Genomic DNA, 24,322 nt, shown 5'->3' with positions numbered 1-24,322 from the left:
GGTGTTGGAGTAGCAGCAGACAGCAGACGGCACTTGTGGTTGGGGCTGGTTGCTTTGTTTTTGGGCCTTTTTGCCCTACGCCTGGGGGGCCAGCACGGTGTCCCTCAGCGCCTTGCCTTCACCTCAGCTGTCTTCTTTTCGAGCGGCTCGAAGAGCAGGCTAAACCTCAGTAGGTCGCGGTGGAACTTGCCTGGGGTGTTAAAATCAACTCAAGCAAAGGCGCCTGAGGTCATGGTGATTGGGTATTTTGTAAGCCCCAGAGACCCAGCATTGTGGAAAGTCATTTACTGTGTTTGGCCGGCTGGCGCCGTGGGCCACAAGGAAGCGCCAACGTACATTTTTGAAGTCTGTAAACCTTCCCTTATTCCTGAGGATTGGAGAACCCTCTGGAGCAGTTTTTAGGAGATTGCGTTTATTCTGTTTGTTTTAGAACTTTTTAACAGCTTATTTCGGGTGTTACTGCAGCCCAGTGGTACATGTCAAGGAGTATATATATGAGCTTTGGGCCATTGCAGCATGTAATTGCCATTTGGGCATAGCCTTCCGTTTTTGAATAATTAAAGTTGGTGTTTGATTCCTGGCCTGAGAACGACTATTCTGTATTCTCTTCTTTTTCTACCTTAATTCTTTAATCTCCCTTGTCCTTTTTGAATGCTTGGAGAGTTACAAAGCACAGCAATTTGGGCACGGGGTAGAAAATCCCACGAAATTACTTAGTCTAACCCATTTTCTAATTTATATCTGATTTTTCCTTTTACCATATTCTGCGGCCACTGCTGTTGAGTTGTATAATCTAGAATGTACTTTATGCAGCAGCAGCAGTAGCAGCAGCAGCTAATTTCCCCACCTAGTCTTTCCCAATTTCAGGCAAATAATGTTCAGATCCTTTGAAGGGAGTCTGTTGCCTCACCCAGCACATTCAAGAATTGACAATGGTCCCAGTGCCTTTCCTATCAAATCTAAATCCCAGCTAAAATTAGGTTTTCCTTGGATACCGAAATGTCTACTATCATGCCCCCATTCTAAGCAAGTCCATATGCTTTCTGCCTCCAAGGCCATCTTATATATCCCCTGATGTTCCTGTCCTCTCTGCCAATTGTGCCTAGCCGAATGTACAAATCAGGTCTCCCTGAGAAATTCTTTCCAAACGTAACCCCCATCCCATTCAGAAAATATATTTGCTTTCAAATGTATCTGTTTTTTCAGCATCAAGCTGAATTCTGAAGATAAGTTGTCACCTGTGCACAAGCTCCCTATACTGGACTCATGAAACAAACCAGAACTATCTAAGTCAAGGGATTCCAATCAACTGGTCAAGTTTAAGAGATGGTAAGTTGAAACTGGTTGTTGGTGGTCACACTCGAAAAATCATCTCTTTAAATACTTTCCCCTAGTGCTTGCACGTGACTTCTCATTTATTCCTTCTATAGCACCTTTTCTCTATGATATATTAATAGATATTATGGATTCTGTGTTGAAATAAGTTTGGAAAATAATACTGCTCTAAGTCATCTCCTTTCAAAAATGTTGAGAAATAACCATGTATGTTTCATATACTGTATACTTCCTTGATGTATTTATTTTTCATTTCTTCCTTTTAAAGTTTCTGTTTTAGATTTTTGACTGATTTTGGGCTTACATCTGTAGGTGATATTTATTTTTCAGGTGCTTATGTTAATATACCTTCATTATTTTATCCAAATTTAGATAATTTTGTTCTATTCCCTCTCCCAAAATATTCTCAATTAAAGCTTATTTAACCTGAATTTACGTTTTTAACCTTAAAAGTTATGAGATTATAGGAAGAGTTACCACATTGTGTTCTTTGATAAGAAACTGTTATATATTCAAAATAATTGTTAATTCAGTTTAATTTAAGGAAATATGTTAATAGACAAAATTGATATGAGTCGCCAGAAAAAGTCATGACAATAATATGTAAAGATATTAACATTTTATTATACTAAAGACAGTACAAACCAAAAAAAAAAAATTCAGTAATACACAATATAAAGGACTGTTTCTCTAAAAACTATAAGCTTTCAAGCTGAAAAATAAAATACATATATCAGATGTATAAGTGAAGAATGGTTACGCTTATCATTAAAATTTAAAAAGACAACATTACTTTTGTTACTTGTTAGAGTGATATTTATAAAAATATAATTTTATTGATTGGATCCTAAGGTAAAACAGTAAAGATAAAGTAGGATAGTTTTTCCTTGGTATAAAGTTATAACACTCTTATTCAAAACTAAAATCTTTAGTTACATGTTTCTTATAATGTTTCATGTAATGTTCACTTGATCTATTTTTAGAGATGTGTATTACAATCCCCTGATCACAGCTTCAGTAATACTCTAGCAAAAAAAGAGCAAAAAATAAAGTGTTAAACAGTGCTAAATTATATTCACCTCAATTTAGTTATATGAACTTTTTTATGTGTAAATACTCCATACAATTTACACTCTGAGTAGTAAGTCTGGTTTATACTATAAATACTGTCAAGAGAAAATAGGTCAAAAGTTCCCATTGTAAGTATGGTTATTTTACTAATATAAACATTTAAAAATTAAATGGCTCAATTGGTAAATAAAGAAATATTAAACTTTTCATTCTATTTCCTACCAATCATTTCACAGTCATAGCTTAGAGACACTAAAGTTTGCTCTTAAGGATGTGAATGTTTATTTCCTTTAAAAAATGACACTGATTCTCTAGAAGATCCTCATACTGTTTATCCAGTAATATTCAGGCAATTGCAAGGGCAGATATTAGCAGGAACATGGAAGTATGCAAAAGTATCAAACACACCAAGCTCTCCGTATTTCCAGGTGAAAATTTTGAGTAATTTAACGATGTATTTGTCCAGATTCATTTTCTTGCAGCTTCCCTAAAATGTCATCAAGTGACTAGTTGTTAAGGCCAATGCCTTTTTTTTTTTTTTTTAATGTTTCTTATTTATTTTTGAGAGAGAGAGAGACAGAGCATGAGCAGGGGAGGGACACAGAGAGAGGGAGACACAGGATCCGAAGCAGGCTCTGGGCTCTGAGCTGTCAGCACAGAGCCCAACACGGGGCTTGAACCCACAAATCATGAGATTGTGACCTGAGCTGAAGTCTGACGTTCAACCAACTGAGTCAAGGTACCCTTATTTTTAAACATCAGAAAACAGAAACACAGTTTCATACACTTAAATACAAGATAAATGAGAATAATTACATTCTATTGTAAATAAAGAAGAAAAAGAGTGAAATTATTTTCTCAGCAAAATCTAATTTAACCTAAAACTCCTAAGTTCTGTTCTTTAGAGTCCTGTTACAAAGCAGTGGTCTTCAGAGATGATACAGAGCCCTTGTCTTCAAACTTTTTGCTCCGATCCCCTAAAATAATTTTGACAAATAAATGCTGCCTTGTGCATATTTAAATTAGATGAAAATTTTCATCATAAATTTTAGTTACAAAATATGTAATTTCTGCCATTTTAAAAATACTGATTTTTTAAAATAAAATCTAAATTAGTTTTCCAAATGTCCTATGTAATATTAATACCATATTGAATCAATACCTACTATCATTCTTCCAAAATAAAATATTTAAAATAAAGGAATTTGTATTTCCTTGACTTTATATTTACTTTCTACTTTCTCCACAGAATTTTATTATACTTTGAATCTTGGAAATCTTTTCTTTATCTCTATTAACATTTCTTTGAAATAAACTTAACACAAACAACAAGCACATAAACATTGATATTGAAATTACCTTTAAATTAATTTTCTTTGACCATAAGGCCTCCAGTATTTTTAATCATCTGGATTGAGTTATCATTACAACTAATATGAGCATGTAATTGATCAAACAACAAATAAATTACAAATTTTGGCATAAAATTACTAAAAATGAAAGATGAAAGGCAAACTTTAATTGGAAAAGTATCTCTTAATGGAATAAATTGGGGGAGTGGTGTTTATGAGGCCTTGATTTAAAAACTGTTGAACCATCCATCCCTTTGTTTGGCTCTCTGGAGATTTTACTTTTCCAAGAAGTTCACCTTAGAAGATTGAGGCTGGTAGAAGATTGAGGCTGCCTTCCTGGTGTAAAGTCAGGAGAACAGCAATGTGAAGTGAGAAATGGGAACAGAGAATGCCAACTGAGTCCCTGTAGCATTTTAGGCAGGTCAACTTAAGGATTTGCAAATGAATTTGCTACAACTTTCTGTGCACCACCCCCATGTCCCTATCACCATTTGAATACCATTCCTCTAAGATCCCTAGGGACAGTGTTGTTAACTTGAGCTAAGAAAAAGTACTTTTCCTGAATTACTCCTTTGGTTAAAGAACTGATTTTTAGGGGTGCCTGGGTGGCTCAGTCGGTTGAGCGTCCGACTTGGGCTCAGGTCATGATCTCAAGGTTTGTGAGTTCAAGCCCCGTGTTGGGCTCTGTGCTGACAGCTCAGAGCCTGGGGTCTGCTTTGGATTCTGTGTCTCCCTCTCTCTCTGCCCCTCCCCCACTCATGCTCTGTCTCTCTCTCTCTCTCTCTCTGTCTCTGTCAAAAATAAATATTAAAAAAAATTAAAAATAAAATAACTGATTTTTACAGTTTCTTAGATGGTACATTTTGAAATCTTACACATTTCTTACATGTTACATTTTGAAATCTGCTTTTGACCACTTGGCTAGCCAGTATATGTGCTGTCTGAGCTATTGCCTCACTAGTCAGCTAATTCATTCTGTACATGCACAGATTCTGAACTGAGCCATTTTAAGGGATCCTAGCATAATAGCTCCATCTGTTAATAAGAACTCAATTAGCATATACTACTGGAAAAGCACTAGAGAAACAAATAGGCAGCTTTTAACATGTAAATACTAACTGGGCAAAACAGTCTATTAAAATATTTTAAAAGAACTCTAAGAAAATAAACACTGTATTACTATTGCTCATCTTAAAATGTAATGAATAGGGCCCTTATCCCATGGAATGTCCTAAAATGTTTGGCTCAGTTGTACTACTGAGGGTGGCTTAAAGCAGAAGCAGAAAACCTTCCAGAAAGGATATGTTTGGCGTTCAGTCTCTGCAGATAGGAGTTGACCTTATCCTGGAATGCCAGAGTGGCTTCACATCCACAAGCATCTTCTGTGGAGATGAGTCTTCGTGCTTCTTGAATGGCTGATGATGACAGTATACAAAATGTTACAGCTAATTAGAAATCATAGCAAGTCAGGAAATCTACAATTCAATACTTCCATTTTTAAGACTTACCTAAATGCATTTTCCAGGAGGTAAAAGGGTATAAGCACACAGAAAGAGGAGAAAATACTTTGGAATGCTAATGTCACAGAAGAAATTGAATTAGATGTTGGGAAGTGCTTACAGTTGCCAAAGCTGGGTGTTGGTTATATAAGAGTTCACCATATTCTCTATACTTTTGTGATCGTTGGAAACTTTCTGTGATATGAAGGAAAATTTTTAAAAGTTGATGTAGGCGCAAGCCAAACATACAGAGCTAAGATAATTAATCTTATTATGGTACTGTGTCCTTATTAAGACATGAAAATGAGAAAAACAGTTCTCTCTTTGGCCAAAATATTCAAGGATTAAATGAATAAAATGAAATAAAGGGATTAAATTCAAGGATAATTCCTGATGTCCTATACAGACTCTTATTCTATTGGATGGTCTGAATTGAGAGTTCTAGTTCTTACCCATAAATACTTTGGAACTAAAAAATTCAGGTTGGTATCAACATTTAAGCAAAGAACCTGGGAGAATGATAATGCTAACTTCTAGTTCTTTCTGAAATACAGTGAGGCAGCTATTCCTACTCAGTATCACAGCCCCCAAAGTTGCCTAACAGAAGTAAGAGTAACTTCCCAGGTCTGAAGACTGGTATACAATCTTGCAGTCGGGTGGTACCACCGCCTGAGGACAGGGAGTGGTCCTTTGCTCCCACATTTTCTCCTACATTCTACAAAGATAGGCTATTGAGGGGACCATAAAGATAGGCTATTGAGGGGACCATAAATTCACTTGATTAAATATAATCTACCTACCTGTCCAAATCCTGCTGACTTTTAGGGATAGCCAGTCCAAACCAGTCAGTCAGTAAGCCAGAAAGTAGCTACTGAAATTAAGTACATGCCCATCATCCCTGTACAGAGCATATAGTTGGCACTTAGAATACTTTTCCAGTGTTATCTCGCCTGATAGACTATAAGCTCTATGAGGGCAAGGGCTTAGCGGGGTATTCTAATTAAAACACTCCACAGAAAATTTAAAACTAGGATATAGCACAATTGAAAGTTGAGAGATAGATCCATTCACAATATCATCAAAAAGAATAAAATCTTTAGGAAAAATTTAACAAAAGAAGTACAAGACTTATACACTGCAAACTACAAAAACATTGATTTGTCTCCCATTCCTTCCTCAGGACCTGACAGGGTACTAGATATATGAGTAGCTCCATGAACACTTGCTGAGAAAATAAGTGAACGGCTAGACAAGTGAGGTCGTTACCTAACCCGTCATAAATTATACTGGAATCCCCATTTTCCAGGAGAAGAAAAAATGCCCAAGACTGATGTTTCTGAGGATTAAACACCTAGATAGGGTGACAGTACCCTGACATACTCAAATTCTAGAAGCAAGCTGCTCCCTATTACCCTCGCCCTCCTCAAGAAGCTGATCCATCTGTACTTCAAATGAAGAAGTAATTACCAAGTAACTGTCAGGGGCCGTGGAGGATGCTAGGAATACAGACATCTACTATCTTCAGGGATTGGAATTCACAGTCTACAGGAGCATAAACATACAAGTCCCAAACTCTGACTTTGCTCCCCAAATCTGCTTCAGCCTCAGTCTTCCTCACCTCAACGGAGATACCCCATCCTCCTCCCAGCTGCTCAAGGCTGAAATAGGAAAATCATCCTTATTCCTCTCCTGCCCTGTTCCGTGGTTCCTGTTCATTCTGCCTCTGAAAAGTATCTGAAATCATCTCGCTTCTGTTACCACTGCCACCCTCCTCGCCAAACTGGGACCACTGCAACAGCCTCCAACTGGCCCCGTCTTCTGCTTTTCATCCCCTGCAATCCACACAGCAGGTAGGGTGACTTGTGAAAATATAAACAGAATGCCTCTGCTGCTTAAAACTCTCCAGTGACTTCCCATTTCCCATAGAATAAAATATAAACTCCTTGCTCTCACCCCAGTAGATCAGCAGGACTTGGCCCCTGCCTCACTCTCCCAGCTATCTAATACCACGCTTCTTCTGGCTGGTCATGTTTCCCTCACACTGGCTTCTCTCCCCTCCTCTCCCACCAAAGCCACCACCGCACAAGCACAGACTGTGGCATTGCTCTCCCTCCATCCGCCAGCCCCCCAATCCCAACCTAACTATGGCTGATGCTCGGGTCTCAGATGTCACTTCCTCATCCAGGCACTCCCCCAACCCACACTGTCTGAGGACCCTGTTCTTTACCCCTGGCTCTTATTTCATTTATAAATTGTCACTTCCTTGTCTTTTCCCCTTAGACTATTATTGAAGACCATACTTATTTTGTTCACAATTCTATACCTAGTGCCTAGCACATAGTAGGCGCTCTATTTGCCGAATGGATGAAGGAATGGTTGAAGGAACACACAAGTAACCACAACACAAGGCATCCTGCGTTGAAAGAGGGTGGAGCTCAACAGAAGTAGAAGGGGAACCCTGGTAGAGGGGGTAAAATTAAAACTAGGCCTGGAAATTAAAGAAACAAACACTCTTTTGCAGTATTCGATTCACACAAAGTAATTTAGAGAACACTTATGCAGGTAATGAAGCATATTGAAAATAAACACTAATAAAGTTACTGCACTAATGAAAATATTATGAATACTGCCGTAGACACATCCTTTAGTAAAAATATAAACACAGTCTAGAAGATATTTCCAACACACACACACAAAAAATTTATATCCAGAGATGTGAAGAGTTCCTTTGAGTCAGTAAGAAAAATACAAATAACCAGATAGAAAAATAAGGGCATAAATAGCATTTCCCAATAAGAAACTGAAATGACCAAAAAATACAGGAAGAGGTGCTTAACCTCTCTAGGAACCAGGAAATGAAAGAAATAAAGACCACGGGGAGATACTTTTTTGCATCAATGAGACTGGCAAAAAATTAATGCAACAAAACCAAATGTTGGCAAGGATGTGGATCTTGGATTTTGACGAGCAAAAGCGGCAAGGGAAGGGGATCCCAGCAGAGGGTGGAAACGGGCAGGGCATGTTTCCGGAATATCCACGTGGTGGAGCACAGGACGTGGAAAGGAACGAATCTGGGGATAAAGGGAGTGACCGGGTGAAGAAGAGAGGTCACCAGGGGCAGGGAGAGAGGGGACAGGTACAGAGCTTCAGTTTGCAATGATCAAGTGCTATGGATGGAGTGTGGGATGGTTGCACAATAGGAATGCACTCCACTTGACTATACTTTTAAAACATCTTAAAAATGTTGAAAATGTGAAGTTGTATGTTATGTGTCTTACCACCACCACAACAGAAACTCTAACTTAGGACGGGACTTTGATTAGAAAGAGAAACAAAGACAGAGGAAGGACCCACGAGGGATGAATGGCCGTGGGCAGAATGGTTTCGTTCTGAAGACAACTGGGAGCCACTGGAGGATTCAGACTGGGAGGAACAATCAGGACTGTGATTCAGACTTGGAGAGGAAGGCTTCCTCCTGGAAGATTGTCCTTCCAAATGACATAGGCTTGAAGTCCAGTCTTTACCTGAGCACGTCTTCCTGTCTTCATTCAAGGTGTAGCCGGCATAACACTCGCAGTGATAGGCCGCTGCCCCGTCGTCCACACAGATGTGCTGGCAGCCGTGAGAGCCCAGAGCACACTTGCTGAGAACTGGCCGGGAGCGCGGCAGGAAAGAAAATATTTCCAAGTTACAGCAGGAAACCAAACGCAGATTTCTGGGTGAGAAAAGCTTCGGTGTGGAGGCAACAGATGCTGAGGATGAACCCTTCAGTTGTCAGCAACAGATCTCCCACTTTTCAGGAGAAAGCCTGTTTTCCTGTTCTACGTCTCACATGCCTCTAGCCTCGCCTTTTCCTGGCTCCCCCCTTTTCCCTTTCATTTCTTGCAGATATCTAGGGGGTGCCTTCTCTTTCTTTCCTGCCTTGCTCCCGGCCAGTTCTGACTTTGATTATATGGCTCAGACCTTACCTTTGGCTTTTCCTGATGACCACGAATGCCTCCAACATCTCCAGCCACACATGGATCATCATCACCATCACCAAAAATGATGTATTAGAGACCCACTTGCGCATGGAGCTAAATTTGATGCGGTGTTGACCAACGGCCTGGCCTTAAGAGTGTACAAAGTGGGAAAAGGGTGCCTGGGTGGCTCAGTCAGTTAAGCGTCCAGTTCTGGGTTTCGGCTCAGGTCATGATCTCATAGTTCGTGTGTTCGAGCCCCGCAACAGGCTCTGCATGGACAGTATGGAATCTGCCTGGGATTTCTCTCTCCCTCTCTCTCTCTCTCTGCCTCTCCCTGGCTTGCACTCTCTCTTTCAAAAAATAAACATTAAAAAAAAAAAAAGTGTACAAAGTGGGAGAGAAAACACGAGCCTGAGCACATATGCACACATACACAAAGAGATAGCAATAACAGTGATGATGGTGAGGAGATGTGTATGTTTGGATAGTGAGATGTTTATTATCTGTCACAGTAAATATATTACAAGGAGGTAGATGGTTTGCCCAGATTTGAGTGGAGAGCAGACAAAAGTGCTGTGCTTGTCTGGTCCCATGTCCACACTGGCCCAGGACAAATGAAAACAGCAGGTCTCCCTTAATAAACCCAGAAAGTCTTTCATGGAAACACAGGTTCTTCGTCCAACATCACAGGAGACCAACCTAACTGGTTTGTCCCCCTCTAACTCTTAAGTGTTCCTCCACACTCAGGAAACTTCCATGGCTCACTATTGCCTATAAAAGAGCTTTGGGGCACCTGGGTGGCTCAGTTGGTTTAGCGTCCGACTTCAGCTCAGATCATGATCTCACCGTTCATGAGTTCAAGCCCTGCATCCGGCTCTGTGCTTTAACACTGATATTCCCCTTCATTACTTCAGATTTTTCTAGCAAAATGCCAAATAGCAGAATGTTTCATTTTTCCCCTCATCCCAGGCTACCAGCGGCTCTACCGACAACAACGGGCCATGCCTCCACCCCCAACCCCCCCAATCTGGGGCTCCACATTTAATCTACAAGCCTTGCTACCGGCCAGCAGGGGAAAAGTAGGCCATTGGAGGGGATGTGACCCAGGTTACGTACCCCAGCTTTAGAACAGTGTCCATCATTACTTTAAAATATATAAACGCTAACTTTCCACAACCTGGCCTTGCTCTTCTAGCTACCTTTGCAACCATGAAACAGTATGGCTTGGTGTTTGAGAGCATGTGTAACCACCGGAGTAAGGGCCTGGGTTCAAATCCTCACTCTGCTACTCACTAGCTGAGTGACCAGGGCCAAGGTATTCAACCTGTCTGTGCCTTGTTTCCTCATAAAGTTGCTCACAGCAAATGCCTAGAACCATGCACAGCATACAGCAGGCACTGAAGAATGTTGGATGTTGTGACCTGGGAGTATTGCCTGGGGTAGTCTGCCCTAACTGAACACTTTCTTTGATTTTTTCAAAATAAAATGTTCTACTTTATTCCATAATATCTGTTAATTTAAGTGTACATTTGTTTTAGTTTCCTTTTTCGAGGTCTTCAGTGTTCCTGGTGGCTTAAGGTACCAAGTGGGATATTTGTAACCAGTTTGAGAAGTACAGCCATGAGGCTTCTCCACCCCAACGGTCTTAGTCCTATCACCGAGCAAACCAACACAAGCCACTCCCCTTGGCCATCTGGCTCTCCAGTCCTCTAAACCTTCACCATCCTCACGGCTCACCTCCTGCCCTACCCACTCCATACCCTTCTCCAGGCAGCCCACCTCCCCAGCATCCACAGCCCTCGGTTACTGTCTATCCCTCTTCCTGGCTAGTCTCTGCTTTCTCAAGGTGTTGGTTCTCTTTGCACCCAGTCTAGAAGTTGCTCAGAGACACAAAATGCATTTCTTTACATCCCCACAGCATTTTGCACAGTCCTGGAAAAAAAAAAATAGGTACTCAGTATTCTTTAATTGATTTGTTTTGTTTTCTTTTTCTTTTCTTTTTTTTTTTTTAAGTAGGCTGGATGCCCAGTGTGGAGACCAACATGGGGCTTGAACTCAGGACCCTGATCTCAAGACCTGAGCTGAGATCAAGAATCAGACGCTTAACTGACTGAGCCACCCAGGCACCCCTATTTTTTCTTATTTTCTTTATTTATTTATTTTGAGAGAGAGAAAGAGAGAGAACCAGAGAGGGGCAGAGGGAGGGGGACAGAAGATCCGAAGCAGGCTCCAGGCTGACAGCAAAGAGCCCGATGCGGAGCTCGAACTCACGAGCAGGGAGATTATGACCTGAGCTGAAGTCGAACGCTTAACCAACTCAGCCACCCAGGCGCCCCTCTTTTTTTTTTTTTTTTTTAAAGGGAATTGGTGATTTGCCATTTCCCTTATTCTCTCTTCAAAAGGTCACATAATATCTCTCCTCAAGGGATAGGAACATATACATAAAAATCTTATTGAAAAGTTTGAATATGCCAAAATTAAACACCGCCTTGAGAGGCACAAATTTCTCTTAGAAAGTGTTTTTATGGGGCGCCTGGGTGGCGCAGTCGGTTAAGCGGCCGACTTCAGCCAGGTCACGATCTCGCGGTCCGGGAGTTCGAGCCCCGCGTCGGGCTCTGGGCTGATGGCTCAGAGCCTGGAGCCTGTTTCCAATTCTGTGTCTCCCTCTCTCTCTGCCCCTCCCCCGTTCATGCTCTGTCTCTCTCTGTCCCAAAAATAAATAAATGTTGAAAAAAAAAAAATTTAAAAAAAAAAAAAAAAAAAAGAAAGTGTTTTTACATTATAAATGCCACCCTGTTCTGCCAGTGAGTTTAAATCAAATTAATGAGGATTGGCCAAGTCATAAGGCTCAGATTCACTGAAGATTGATCATCTAGAAACTGTCAGGGAACAACTTACTTCAAACTTACTGGAAGATCTGTGTGGGTCTAATTTAGTCATTGACAAAGTCTCCTTTACTAAAAGGATCCAGCTTTAAGATTAACGCTACAGAAAAGTTCCTGGCCAAGTTTTAATTGGAAAAAGATCAGTTCAGCCTATCACACCAAATAGTTACTGTCCAACTGACTTCCTCTAAAGTTCCCATTTGCTTTACAAGTCCCCAGTACACAGAGCTATAAAATTTTCCTGGATAAAGACCCTACATTCAATTAGCTCTTCTCATCTCCCCCACTCCCTACCCATTTCTGAAGTGAGCTGTATTTGCAAAATGAAGCGAGCTCACTGCTGTCTGAGCTATGTGTGTCTTCGTCTATAAGTACCTTGGACAGTCTAAAGTCCGACTCTTTAAACTGTCTTTAAGAATCACTCACTACGTGAATTGGAACTTGGTTTCCCTGCCATACAAAGAGCCAACAACGAAAGAATTTGTTCAGTGGACCTTACCGGAACACGTTTTATTATCTGCGTTCAGAGTGTAGCCTTCGTAGCATTCACAGTGATGAGACCCACCTCTGTCATTCACACAAATGTGCTGACAGCCATGTGTACCAAAAGCACATTGATCTTGAGCTGCCAAACAAAAGTCCAGGAGAAGAGAAATGAAAAGGAGAACATTTTTGTATTACCCGTATATAACAATCTTCTTACTTGCAGCTAGAAATATATAAGAGGCAAACCTATTACAAACTTTCCACAGCCATCCGTACTATTGGCTCATACTGGATGTTGGCTGAGTTAAACAAAATCCTGCACACACAGTGCGTATTCTTCATCTTTCCCCAACTGATCTTCAAAATCACCAAGAAGGAGTTTTTATAATCTAAGTATCTCATAAATACTTTCTAAAGCATTCCTTCAGGACTTATTGTATTTACGCTGAATCAGAGGGATACCAGCAAATATGGGGCTAATTACACTAGATTTAGAAAGACATCAAATTTGAATATGAAGAAACTGTAATTCAGCCCTCTCCTGTTATAAGTGAGGAAGCTGAGGGGCGCCTGGGTGGCTCAGTCAGTTAAGCGTCTGACTTCAGCTCAGGTCATGATCTCGCGATTCGTGGGTTTGAGCCCCATGTCAGGCTCTGTGCTGACAGCTCAGAGCCTGGAGCCTCTTTTGGATTCTGTGTCTCCCTCTCTCTCTGCCCCTCCCCTGCTTACACTCTGTCTCTCTCTCAACAATAAATAAACAGTAAAAAAAAATAAATAAGTGAGGAAGCTGAATCCAAAGGAAACCAACTGACTCAGAGCAGCATCAGAACTCAAGACCCAAACTCAGTGCACTTTTCTGTATGCAGACAGGATACTTTTCAACTACTTTTTATCTTTAAACTTTTCACTTTGAAATCATCGCAAGGCATATGAAAAAGTTCCAAAAATAGTACAAAAATTCCTGTACTCACCCATCTCCCCAAATGTTAGCATCCCATACAACCATGGTACAATTATCAAAACTGGGAAATTAACACTGACACAGTACTATTAACTAATCTACAGACCCTCATTCAAATTTTGCCATTTGTTCCGCCACTAATGTCCTTTTCCTGGTCCAGGATCCAATCTAGGACCCACATTGCATTTCATTGTCACATGTCCCTAGCTCAGTCTTTATCTTTCATGACCTTGACAGTTCTGAGAAACGGTGGAAAATCACTTTGTAGAATGTCTCCAAGTGTAGGTTTGTTTGAAGTTTCCTCATGATTCTGGATGTTTAGCAAGAATACAACAGAAGTACTATGGTGCCCTCAGGACATCATGTCAGGAGATGCATGATGTCACCGCAGGGCATTACTGGAGGTGTTCACTCTGACCACTTGGTTCAAGTAATGCCTGCCAGGTTTCTCCGCTATGAAGTAACTGTTTTTCCCATGGTAGGTAATAAATACCTTGTGGAGCGTTCTTTGATTTTAACCTACTAAAAACTGTCTTCAGCATCTGGAAAGCACTGAAAGGGCTGGGTACAGAGATGGAAATGAACAACACACTCATGCGTGTGGCCCATGATACATACATCCTGCCATTTCTGACTTGTCTAATAAGACTGGTCTGACTTACTAGATGAGTCAGAAATGGGAAAACCCCAAAAGAGAAAAACCAACCAAGTGCCTTGTCAGCATGACCTACGCCTCCAACACCAGCTAGGGAGGCATATAGATAGGGAGGTAGCAAAAGTAAACCCTCCTCTCCCACTTACCTGAACATGTTTTCTTGTCTTCATTCAAGGTGTAACCTTCATAGCACTCACAGTGATAAGAGCCAGTTCTATCGTTCACACAGATGTGTTCACATCCATGAGTGTTAAGAGCACACTTATTGATAGCTATCAAAACATGATCGGGACAAATGTAAACACACAGAAACATGGTAAATTAATTGAGCCACTACACACACACACACACACACACACACACACACACACACACACACTGCTACTGAAACAAGGCAGCTCAGCACAACAGGAAGACTACAGGACAGGAGGTTGGGAATTAAAGTCCTGTGTTAGCTCTTTCACTAACAGACCCTATGACATGGGTAAGTCTTCTTCCTCTGTTGTGTCTCCATTTCATCGTCTATAAAATGAGTATGTTGAATTAAATAATCTCTAAGTTTCCTTCCTCTCAAAATCTTTTTTCTAGGATTAAAAAAAATAGACCTGGGGTGCCTGGGTGGCGCAGTCGGTTAAGCGTCCGATTTCAGCTCAGGTCACGATCTCGCGGTCCATGAGTTCGAGCCCCGCGTCGGGCTCTGGGCTGATAGCTCAGAGCCTGGAGCCTGTTTCCGATTCTGTGTATCCCTCTCTCTCTGCCCCTCCCCCGTTCATGCTCTGTCTCTCTCTGTCTCAAAAATAAATAAACGTTAAAAAAAAAAAGAAAAAAAAATAGACCTAATTCCCATCTTTATTGATTATATGTGAGTATTCATATACTAGATGAGTGAGAACCTCCCTAAACTTTCTTCTGTGTCTAAATTCAGTAAGCAGCTTTGGTCACAGGGACAAAGGGGAAGCTTGTATTTAATTAAGTAAAATCCAGGAAAAGTTCCAAATCCCCAAAAGGACCAAAAGTGTTGGCCCCCTTCCTTCCTAACCCATTTCCCTACTAACCCTTTTCTCTAAAACTAATAATAAGTACTATAAATAAGCTGATTTAGATATTACCTCACTTTTCTCCTCTCACTTTTCTGCAACAATTTTGGAGGAAAAACATGGATAAGCAAGAGTAAGCCAACCAAAAGGCAGTCAGGAGAAAAGCATACGGCCAGTCCAAACCCTAGAGAGTAGGTCCCCAGGTAAGTAGCAGTCAGACACCATCCCTGAGCAAGCCTCACCTGAGCATGTCTTCATATCAGCGTTCAGGGAATATCCTTGGCTACACTCACAGTGGTATCTGCCTTCCCCATCACTGATACACACGTGCTGGCACTGGTGTGTGCCAAGTGCACACAGGTCCAGGGCTGTGCACAGGAAGTTTACAATAGTCAGTATCGACACGTAAGACACATTCCAGATAACTCTCTTTCATGTCAGAGAGACATCACTCTCTGGGTTCCTCTCCAATTATAGTTCACTATAAACACTGGGTATTTGTTTTTGGCCTCTGGCTTATTAGAAATACCACTCTTCAACTAATAATGTTATGAATTTTAAATTACAGATTTTATTGTCAACTCTCTCAAAGAGAAAGGAAATTTTGAATTGGGAGCCAAAGCCAAGCACTTACATGGGTCAGGACTTCAATTTATCCACCTGTTCAGGAAAAAAGACCTTTTACTTCCCAACTGCAAGACATGGGGAGAACTACAATGTACTTCTTGAAGGTCTATGAGCTAGCTGGCCTATTGCAGCCAGAGATCTGGTTTCCAAGGGCTCTATCATTTGTGTCAAAACAGAAGTCACAGGCAGGCATCCCTCTGGGCCTGGAACTCTCTCACTCTTGGGTGGCAATACATATTTGAACATGCAAATGGTAGAGGGCAATGCCTGAATGTGCGGCATGGCGCTTGAGCCCAAATGTTTATGTATGAAACTTCAGGGCCTCTAATATCTGCAAGGAGAATAAACTCACATGCTTGATGCAAGCAGGTGAAAAGAAAAGGAAGACCAGAATAAATGAGATTATGTTAGCTAAACTGCATACCCATCGTTTCGCTCCTGGAGTTGTTAATATCTCATTGGATTTTTTTTTTTTTTCCCTAGTGACATGCCTTGAAGAAGAATCAATGAATTTAGTCATTTCTGAGAAACCAAGGAGGACTGTTGGAGGAGGCTGGCATCCCTGGGCAGGTAACCCAGCCTCGACTGCTTTGGCAACAGGTCAAGGCTAATATTTGCCCAAGAAGGGCCTTTTCATGGGATGATCTTTCCAACCCGTTGACTACAACAAGCTGGCCCTCAGTCTTTTTTCCATAGAGAGGGGATTTTGTCCCCCAGAACAAGCAGGCCTTTTGTACCAGAAGGAAAAGATTGCCACTCACCACTTGCTACTTTATGGCCTTCAAGCCCAAACCCAGGTGCTAGCTGTGAGACCCAACTCTGCCACAGACCAGCATCTTTATGGAAAAGCTCTCACCCACAAGCATAAGGGGTTTTCCTGGGAGAAAGAAAGCCATGTTCTTTTGAGAAACCAATGAATACTAAGTAGATGCCACCAAAGCCAAGGATAGCTTGTGAAGGCCCAGTGTCTTGGGACAGGAAAGACAAGGGGCCACCGGCCAGGTCTGGTTGAGATGAGGCCAAACTTAGCTCCAGACCAAGACTTCATCTCCCATTTCCTGACAAACTGGTGATTGCTGAGTTCCACATTAAATCTGATATAAAGACTCCTTGAAATTTGCAACTGTAATTATTGATTCACTCGTTTGTCTCATCACCACCCCCAAACTATTTTTATTGCTTGATAGTAGGGAAGGAATATCTTTATCTTCATATCATCAGTGATTAATTAATACACATCAAATAAAGAGATGGGGAATAGATTACATAGCAAACGGCATCTACATTTTAAAATTCACCTGAACCAGGGGCACCCAGGTGGCTCAGTTGGTTAAACATTCAACTCAGGTCATGATCTCATGGTTTGTGAGATCGAGTCCCATGTGGGGCTCTGTCCTGACAGCACAGAATCTGCTTGGGATTCTCTCTCTCCCTCTCTCTCTGCCTCCCCTCTGTTCATGTGCATGCGTGCACACACATACATGCATGCACTCGCTCTCTCAAAATAAATTAAAAAACTAAAAATAAAAAATAAAAATAATAAAATTCACCTGAACTAAAAATTTGCCCATACCTGTTTGGATAACTCCATGGAGGGCTTTGAAAGACTATACCTCTAAATGATTTTAAAAACTAAAGCATGAATATAGATAGAGAAAGATAGACAGACAGACAGATAGATAGTAGAAAAAAGAAACTTAAAAAAGTATGAGTCTCACACATTCATAACTCTGATCAGTGACTAAAAATAAAGCCCAGCCTTAAGTAAATTCATATTCATGGATTTGACTGCTAAAAGTTCCAATTAAATTAGCATGCTCAGGGGTGCCTGGGTGGCTCAGTCTGTTGAGCATCCAACTTTGGCTCAGGTCATGATCTCCCGGTTCGTGAGTTTGAGCCCTGGGTCAGGCAGGCTCTGTGCTGACAGCTCGGAGCCTGGAGCCTGCTTCAGATTCTGTGTCTTTGTCTCTCTCTGCCCCTCCCCTGCTCATGCTCTGTCTCTGTGTCTCTCTCTCAAAAATAAATAAATAAACATTAAAAAAAATTTTTTTTAATTAACATACTCATATTCAAACTCCATCCTAAAGGGAAAAAGACAGAAGGACAGTAACAATGATTTTTTTTAATCTGCTTCTTGCTACCTCACAAGTGAGCTGAAATCCCAACCTCCCTAATTCCTAATCCCATCCCTCCACGAAGAATAGTCAGAGGAAGAACAAAATCTAAAAACTAGTGTATCTAGGGAATAAGCAGAACCCTGACTGCCAGTTACACTGGAAAACAGGCCAGCTGATCCTTCCATGGACAGACAGACAGCTGCTGCTCCTTGTTTTCTGCAGGAAAACAGGTAGAATTCTGTGACATCCAGAGATGGTAAAGCTAAAGAAAATATCTGGGGAAAATGGAGTTGTGGGCAGAGGGGAGAAAAGAGGTGTCTTGAGTTTTTTATTTTTCTTTTTCTCTGACCCCATCAGGGAACAGCAGGATCATTTATCCTGGATATTTCTAGACCTTCACATTTCTAATGCAAACATGAAGATTTTATGAGCAAACCAAGTTACATATAAAGCAACTCTATATTCCTAAACCAACAAAGTGTGTTTATGTTGGTTAAAAAAAAAAAAAAAAAAAAAAAACAAGAAAAGCACTGCTTATATTTTGGTTTTCCATAGAGTTTCCAACCCCCCCCCCCCCCCCCGCAAAAAAAAGAATAAATCTTTTATTTCTTTTTCTTTGGATACACAGTGTCTGAATACAACATCTTTTCTATTTGGGAGCAAAGACTTACCACAAAAGGTCTCCTGGAATCTAGAGGAGAGTTTCTCGATGACCCCATAGGTCTCCACATAGAAAACATGCTCATCTAGGGGCTCACTGGCGATCATCTTGAGGGACTCCATGTCTGCCCGGTCCACGCCCACGGCATAGAGCTCAATACCAGATGCCCGGGCCCGAGCGGCCACCTCATTCACCTGGTCCTGAGGTCTTCCGTCTGTCACAATGATGGCCACCTTAGGGATGTTGGATGTGGGCCCCCGAGCTCCTGCCTCCACCGTGAAGGCCTCATCCATCGCTGTCTGGATAGCCAGACCCGACATGGTGCCTGTAGACAAGGGTGTGATCCTGGCCACAGCCCGCTTCAGCGACTGCTTATCCGAGTGGGTCTGGAGATGGAACTCAATCTTCACGGTGCTAGCATAGTTCACCACCGCCACCCGTGTGTCCGCCGCCCCAATGTCCAGAGTGTCGATTATCTGGGAGACAAAGGTTTTCACCTTGGTGAACTCCAGGGGCCGCACACTGCGAGAGCTATCAATGATAAACACCAAGTCCAAGGGCTTGCTCTTGCAAACACCTGCAAAGGAGGGTGTGGGAAAACAGGCATGACTACCTAATAATCTGATCCCAATCAGCAATGGAGTCATCCTCACACCCAGAGAGCCCTGGTGTTGGAGACCCCACTGTCTGTTATCTTCCCCCAAGACCATCCTCCCTTTAGATGTTGAAAACTCCAAGGCCATCCAAATTCCTTACTAAGAATTCACATCGGGGGGTGAAGTTTCTCCAAATATCTCACCTACAGGCTGGCTGAACCCCAAAATTTCACCTAGAACCTCATCCCTCTGCTTCAAGTTTTGTTCCCAAGATTCCTCTTGACTCCCAGGAATGAATGGATTCCAGATCTTTCTCAGGAACCTTGGCCATGAGCCAATGGGACAGTGTCCCTAAATGGTGTGAAAGGTGAGCTCAGGACAGCCTACCTGAACACTGTCCAGGCCTCACAGACACCTCAGGCAATGTTGCAGTTCAGGGCGAGCACACTACTGCTTTTCTGGAGATTTCCTTCTCCTACTCCAGTACTAAGGAAAAACTGACCCAAGGGAAGCCCTAAATGCCCCCTCCTTCTCATCATTCATCAGGTTTAGTGAACTCTGGGGCCCCACAAGCCTGACAGTGGGAAGAAGAATGACAACAACTTAATCTGACCCATGTGGGATGCCTGGGTGGCTCAGTCGGGTAAGTGTCCAACTCTTGGTTTCAGCTCGGGTCATGATCTCACGGTTCATGGGTTCAAGCCCTGCATTGGGCTCTGTGCTGATGGTACGGAGCCTACTTGGGATTCTGTCTCCCTCCCTCTCTGCCCTTCCCCTGCTCACTCGGTCTCTCTCTCTCTCTCTCAAAAATAAATAAACATAAAAAAATTTTTTTTTAAATCTGACCCATGTCCGCTGTGCTTCCAACTCTGTGCATGTGTCTGGTTTTCAGAAGCAGAGACGTCCACTGGTGCCCACCCTCTGCCCCCATCAACCTCTCATGGTCACCCCCTTTTCACTTTTTTCATCCACCAGATACTTTCTTGAGGGCCTCCCACGTATTAAGCCCTGGGGCTACAGAAGCAAAGGAGCTTGTATCTTTCCTACTTAAAAGTACCAAGCAAGTTGCAGTAACACCGCAAAGCTTTGTTTCCGTCTCTGCCTTCTTCTTTTTCTCCCCCAATCTCATTCTACACTCCTCCCTCTCCCAGCCACCAAAATCAAGTCATAAAGTCAGGACTGGCTGAGAGAAAAGCCAGGTATTAAACATCTTTTTCAATTCATTCCTCCTCCTCCTCCTCTACACACACACACACACACACACACACACACACACACACACACACCACTCATCATACACACCAAGTCCTAAATGGAAATGTAACTGATGCTTGAGCATGAAGCATCAACCAGGGTTCTTGCCTTTCTTAGCAGGGGGCTGGAAGGTGATGCTACTGTAAGAAGGCAGTTTATACAGTGATCTAGGGGAAAAGATGGATTCAAAACAAACTCCTAGGCAAGATGGGTTGTGACAGAAAAAGCCCAATCTGGAACAGGATTGATGCCTCTATATAGTTTTCTTTATAAACTGAAAATTATCCTCTTGGTTTTATCCAGCTTCCTGGAGGTATTCAATTAAAAAAATAAACCATACCTTATTTTCAATAACATCTTAGAGATCACAGTTATTGTACCAACACAGTAACTCTGTGAACAACCTTCAGAGGTGCAGAAGTTGTTTTTATACCCATTTTACAGGTGAGACGACTGAGGTTCAGGGAGGTGTAGGAGTCAGAAAACAGCAGATCATGGACTAGATTCCAAGTTTCCTGACTCCCAGCCTAAAGGGGCTTTTCACTGCATGGCTCCCTCTTTCTGAGGCAGTATTTTCCATCACAAAAAAATCAACATTATCTCATGTACCTAGTAAACATCCTGCTTGTTGTCTCTGAGTCACCACCCTGAAATATGCTGTATGTCATGTATTTAGTTAAGTCAAAAGGAATTAAGTCTTTTAAAAAAAAAAAACAAAAAACCCCCAGAATTTCATTTCATCCCTTGATTACCATGCATCAGGAACAAGGAAGAAGAATCATACTGAAAATCCTCCATGGACATAGATATAGGTATTTCTGCATAACTGGAGTAAAAGGATAAATACATGGTGAGCCCATATTTGACAGTGATTTCACTAACTCCCAAATGGTGTCCTTACTAACGCCAAGGTTGTATTCTTTTAGTAAATATGCATGATTCCCTCCTTCTCACATGGAATCCTGTGTCAGAGGGATATGGTGGACAGAATCATGCTCCCTCCCCCCAAAGATGTCCATGCCCTAATCCCCGGAACCTATAAGTATGTTACTTTATCTGGGAGGAAGACTTTGCAGATGTGATTAAGTTAATGACCTTAAGAAGGGAGTTCATCCTGGACTATTGGGGTGGGTCTGATGTAATTACAGAGGCCCCTAAAAGTGGAAGAGAGGCAGGAGAGGAGACTCAGCCTGCCTTTGGTGGCTTTGAAAATAGGGAAAAGGCCGTGAGCCAAAGAGTGAAGGCAGCCTCTACATGCTGAACCGGGCAAGGAAACAGTCTCCCCTAGACCTTCCCCAAAGGGAAACAGCCCTGCTGACACAATTTTAGCCCTTTGAGACTAGTGTGAGTCTTCTGATCTACAGAACACTTACTTAATACATTGTGCTGTTTTTAAGTCATGAAGTTTGTGCTAATTCATAACAGTATCAATAGAAAACTAATACAGGGAGGCTCAACGTCGATGGCAAGACATTCTGTGAACATCTGGTTACTTCCTGATTGGATGCCCTCTGCAATATCACTGGTTTTGAATCTCACTCCCCTTTACTAGATAGATGGCAGCGCTTTGATTCTCAGAAACCAAGAAAGTGAGAATCCGAATTTCCTAAAAGATTTCCATACTTCCAATTTTTCTGATTTCTGATAGTCCTGCTAGAAATAAAAGCCTATAGCAAAGCGTAGCAATTTCTGGGTGCAGAAAGAAGGCAATTTGAAAAAGGGTGACAAGTGATGTTTATTAAAGGCTTAGCACTCAAGATCAGTTTGGATTTCAAGTAATGCAGGACCAGTGCTGCTTTGGAGGAACATGAACACCCCATGCAGAATCCCTCCTCCCTCTCCCAGTCCCATCCCCAAGGGAGGTGGGTCAGGACCAAGAGGTAAGGTTACCTTTCAGAAGAAAGGCTTCCCTACACTCCCAACCCCACCCTTCCTCCCATCCTGGAGCAACCAGCAGGCTACCACTGAAATTAACCTTTGTGAACCCTGATACTCCCTGGTTCTAATGCTGTCACCATTTCAAATCCAGCCCACTGGGGCTGATGCAGGAATGAGTCCTTTGGCTCCTTCTCAACATTATCCAGAAAGGTGCAGAAGGGGAGAGACAAAACAAATCAACCTGAGGCATAAAGCGTCACTGGGTGAATGAGACTGGAGACCCAGAAAATGGTTTCATGCAGCCCGTCTTCAGCAAGACTGAAACTGGACATTTTGGTAATGAAGATAAAGTTGTATGTAAACCATTTTAAGAGCTTGGTAGACTGTAGCAGTGGAAAGACCCTTGTGTAGGATTTTAGAGCCCTCAGGAGTTTTATTCTGAGCTGATTTGCTCAGCCATTTGATAAACCTCTGTTTATGTGCTTTTAGAGGTTGTGTCAGATGCTCTTCCAGCTCTGCTGTACTAGGAACCTCTGCCAGAGGAACCAACTACTGACCAATCAGGGAAACGGAATTGTTCGCCAAAGACCCAGTGTCCTGGTGTTTGAGGATCTAAGTGAGTAAAGGCTGGGATTGGGACCCAGTCAGTTGGAGCAGAACACCTGCTCTTGGCAGAAGAAGACGTGGAGACCAGGATGGTTATAAGACAGGTCTGGGGCCATCCAGGGGGCCTCTCAGGTTTCCTTCTTAGACTCACACCCCCACCCCACCCCCACCCCAATACCCCCCCCCTCCCCTGCCTCCACCCCGTGTGAAGTCCAGTTTGAATTCTGGTCCAGATCCTAGACTGGATCAAGACAGCCTGAAGGCTGTGGCCAGGGGAGGAAGGGTCACACACACAGAAGTGGGGCTATCGATGAAGTGATTTCCAGAGAACTAAAGACAGAATCTCAGGAAGAAAAGGTTTGTTCAGAGGTAGGGGCTGGCACCAGAACGCTGAGAGGCGTTCCCGCGCTGCCCCATCCTCCAGGCCCAAATTGCAGACGGAAGTGCCTGGACTTTGAGCTTCAGGTGACCCAAATTCTAGTCCCCACTAGGAGTGACTTTGGGCATCGCCCTTCCCCTTTCTGGACCGGTTTCCCCACAGGCTTCATCGGGGAACGGGATGCTTTGTCTCGCATCGCAGTCTGGCTCAGGCTGGGATGGACGGAACACTTGGCGGCTGCACCGGGCTTCTCCAGGTCGATGCTCCGCTTCCCTTACCACTCATCCTTCCCGCCTGGGCCTCCCTCCTTCCCCCCCTCCTTCCCTCCCTCCCTTCTGCCGGCTGTCCCTGCCCGGTGCCCGCTCGCGTCCCTCCCGAGCCGGGGTCCCACTGCCGCCCCCGTACCTGCGCCGCGGGCCCCGCCGGGCTGGCCGGTCCCGGAATAGGGCGCGCCGGTGGGGGCAGCGGGGGCAGGGCGGCGCCCGGGGCTGCCCGCTGGGCCGCGCATCCCCAGCCTCCGCGAGCCCGGGCGGGCCAGGGGGCCGGGGGCGGCGGGGGTCGGCGGCGGCAGCAGCAGCAGCGGCCAGAGCAGCAGGAGCAGTCCCGGGAGGTGGCGCAGCATGGCGGGCTCTGTACTCCTGCAAGGGTCTGTCGTCGAGGGCTCTCTCGTTCCTGCAGCTGCGGGCCTGAGCCCCGCGCCAAGGAGGCCAATTTAAAGGTCCCGCCGCCCCGCGCCCCGCCCACCCCGCGGCCCCGCCCACTCCGCCTGCCGGGCCGCGAGAGAGCGGGAGGAGCGGCCGGGCGCCGCGCCCGGGAGGAGCGGCCGGGCGCCGCGGGAGCCTGTGCGCGCATTCCGGCGGCAGAAACGGAATGTCTGGGCGAGCCGGCGGCGGCGCGGTGCCCGGAGCCCGGCCCGCGGAGGCCCCCGCCGGGCCTCGTCTGGGTGGGCTCGTCCGGGCGC

General features: G+C 43.5%; 1 protein-coding gene and 1 long non-coding RNA gene across 3 annotated transcripts; one reads left to right on the top strand and one right to left on the bottom strand.

Annotated features, from left to right (window-relative positions):
- Positions 1–55: 55 nt before the first annotated feature.
- LOC123581508 lies at positions 56–17,132 on the top strand. Of its 2 annotated transcripts, none has more exons than XR_006703772.1 (3): positions 56–169; positions 1,207–1,329; positions 16,354–17,132. It is a non-coding gene; the product is annotated as an uncharacterized LOC123581508 (long non-coding RNA). The 2 variants fall into 2 exon arrangements; XR_006703771.1 differs by lacking the exon at positions 16,354–17,132 and adding an exon at positions 6,438–7,523.
- Positions 2,087–24,065, bottom strand: MATN3 (matrilin 3). Its single transcript, XM_045447645.1, has 8 exons — positions 23,767–24,065; positions 18,659–19,225; positions 15,486–15,611; positions 14,353–14,478; positions 12,604–12,729; positions 8,782–8,907; positions 5,063–5,173; positions 2,087–2,908 (listed from the first exon to the last, which is right to left on the bottom strand). The coding sequence occupies exons 1-8, from the start codon at positions 23,981–23,983 to the stop codon at positions 2,853–2,855; spliced, it is 1,455 nt and encodes a 484-aa protein (XP_045303601.1). The 5' UTR covers positions 23,984–24,065; the 3' UTR covers positions 2,087–2,852.
- Positions 24,066–24,322: the final 257 nt, after the last annotated feature.

This window comes from Leopardus geoffroyi, chromosome A3 (assembly GCF_018350155.1).
Source record: "Leopardus geoffroyi isolate Oge1 chromosome A3, O.geoffroyi_Oge1_pat1.0, whole genome shotgun sequence".
Lineage (NCBI taxonomy): Eukaryota > Metazoa > Chordata > Mammalia > Carnivora > Felidae > Leopardus > Leopardus geoffroyi.
This window is presented reverse-complemented; position numbering and strand designations above follow the sequence as displayed.

What these genes read in the sequence shown, in the direction of transcription:
- MATN3 (XM_045447645.1), bottom strand. Translation starts at nt 23,983, where the DNA reads ATGCTGCGCCACCTCCCGGGACTGCTCCTGCTGCTCTGGCCGCTGCTG. An exon ending in CGGCGGGGCCCGCGGCGCAG is followed by an intron (nt 19,226 to 23,766) that starts GTACGGGGGCGG and finishes CCTCCTTTGCAG; the next exon opens with GTGTTTGCAAGAGCAAGCCC. An exon ending in TGATATGAAGACATGCTCAG is followed by an intron (nt 14,479 to 15,485) that starts GTGAGGCTTGCT and finishes ATGTTTTGATAG; the next exon opens with CTATCAATAAGTGTGCTCTT.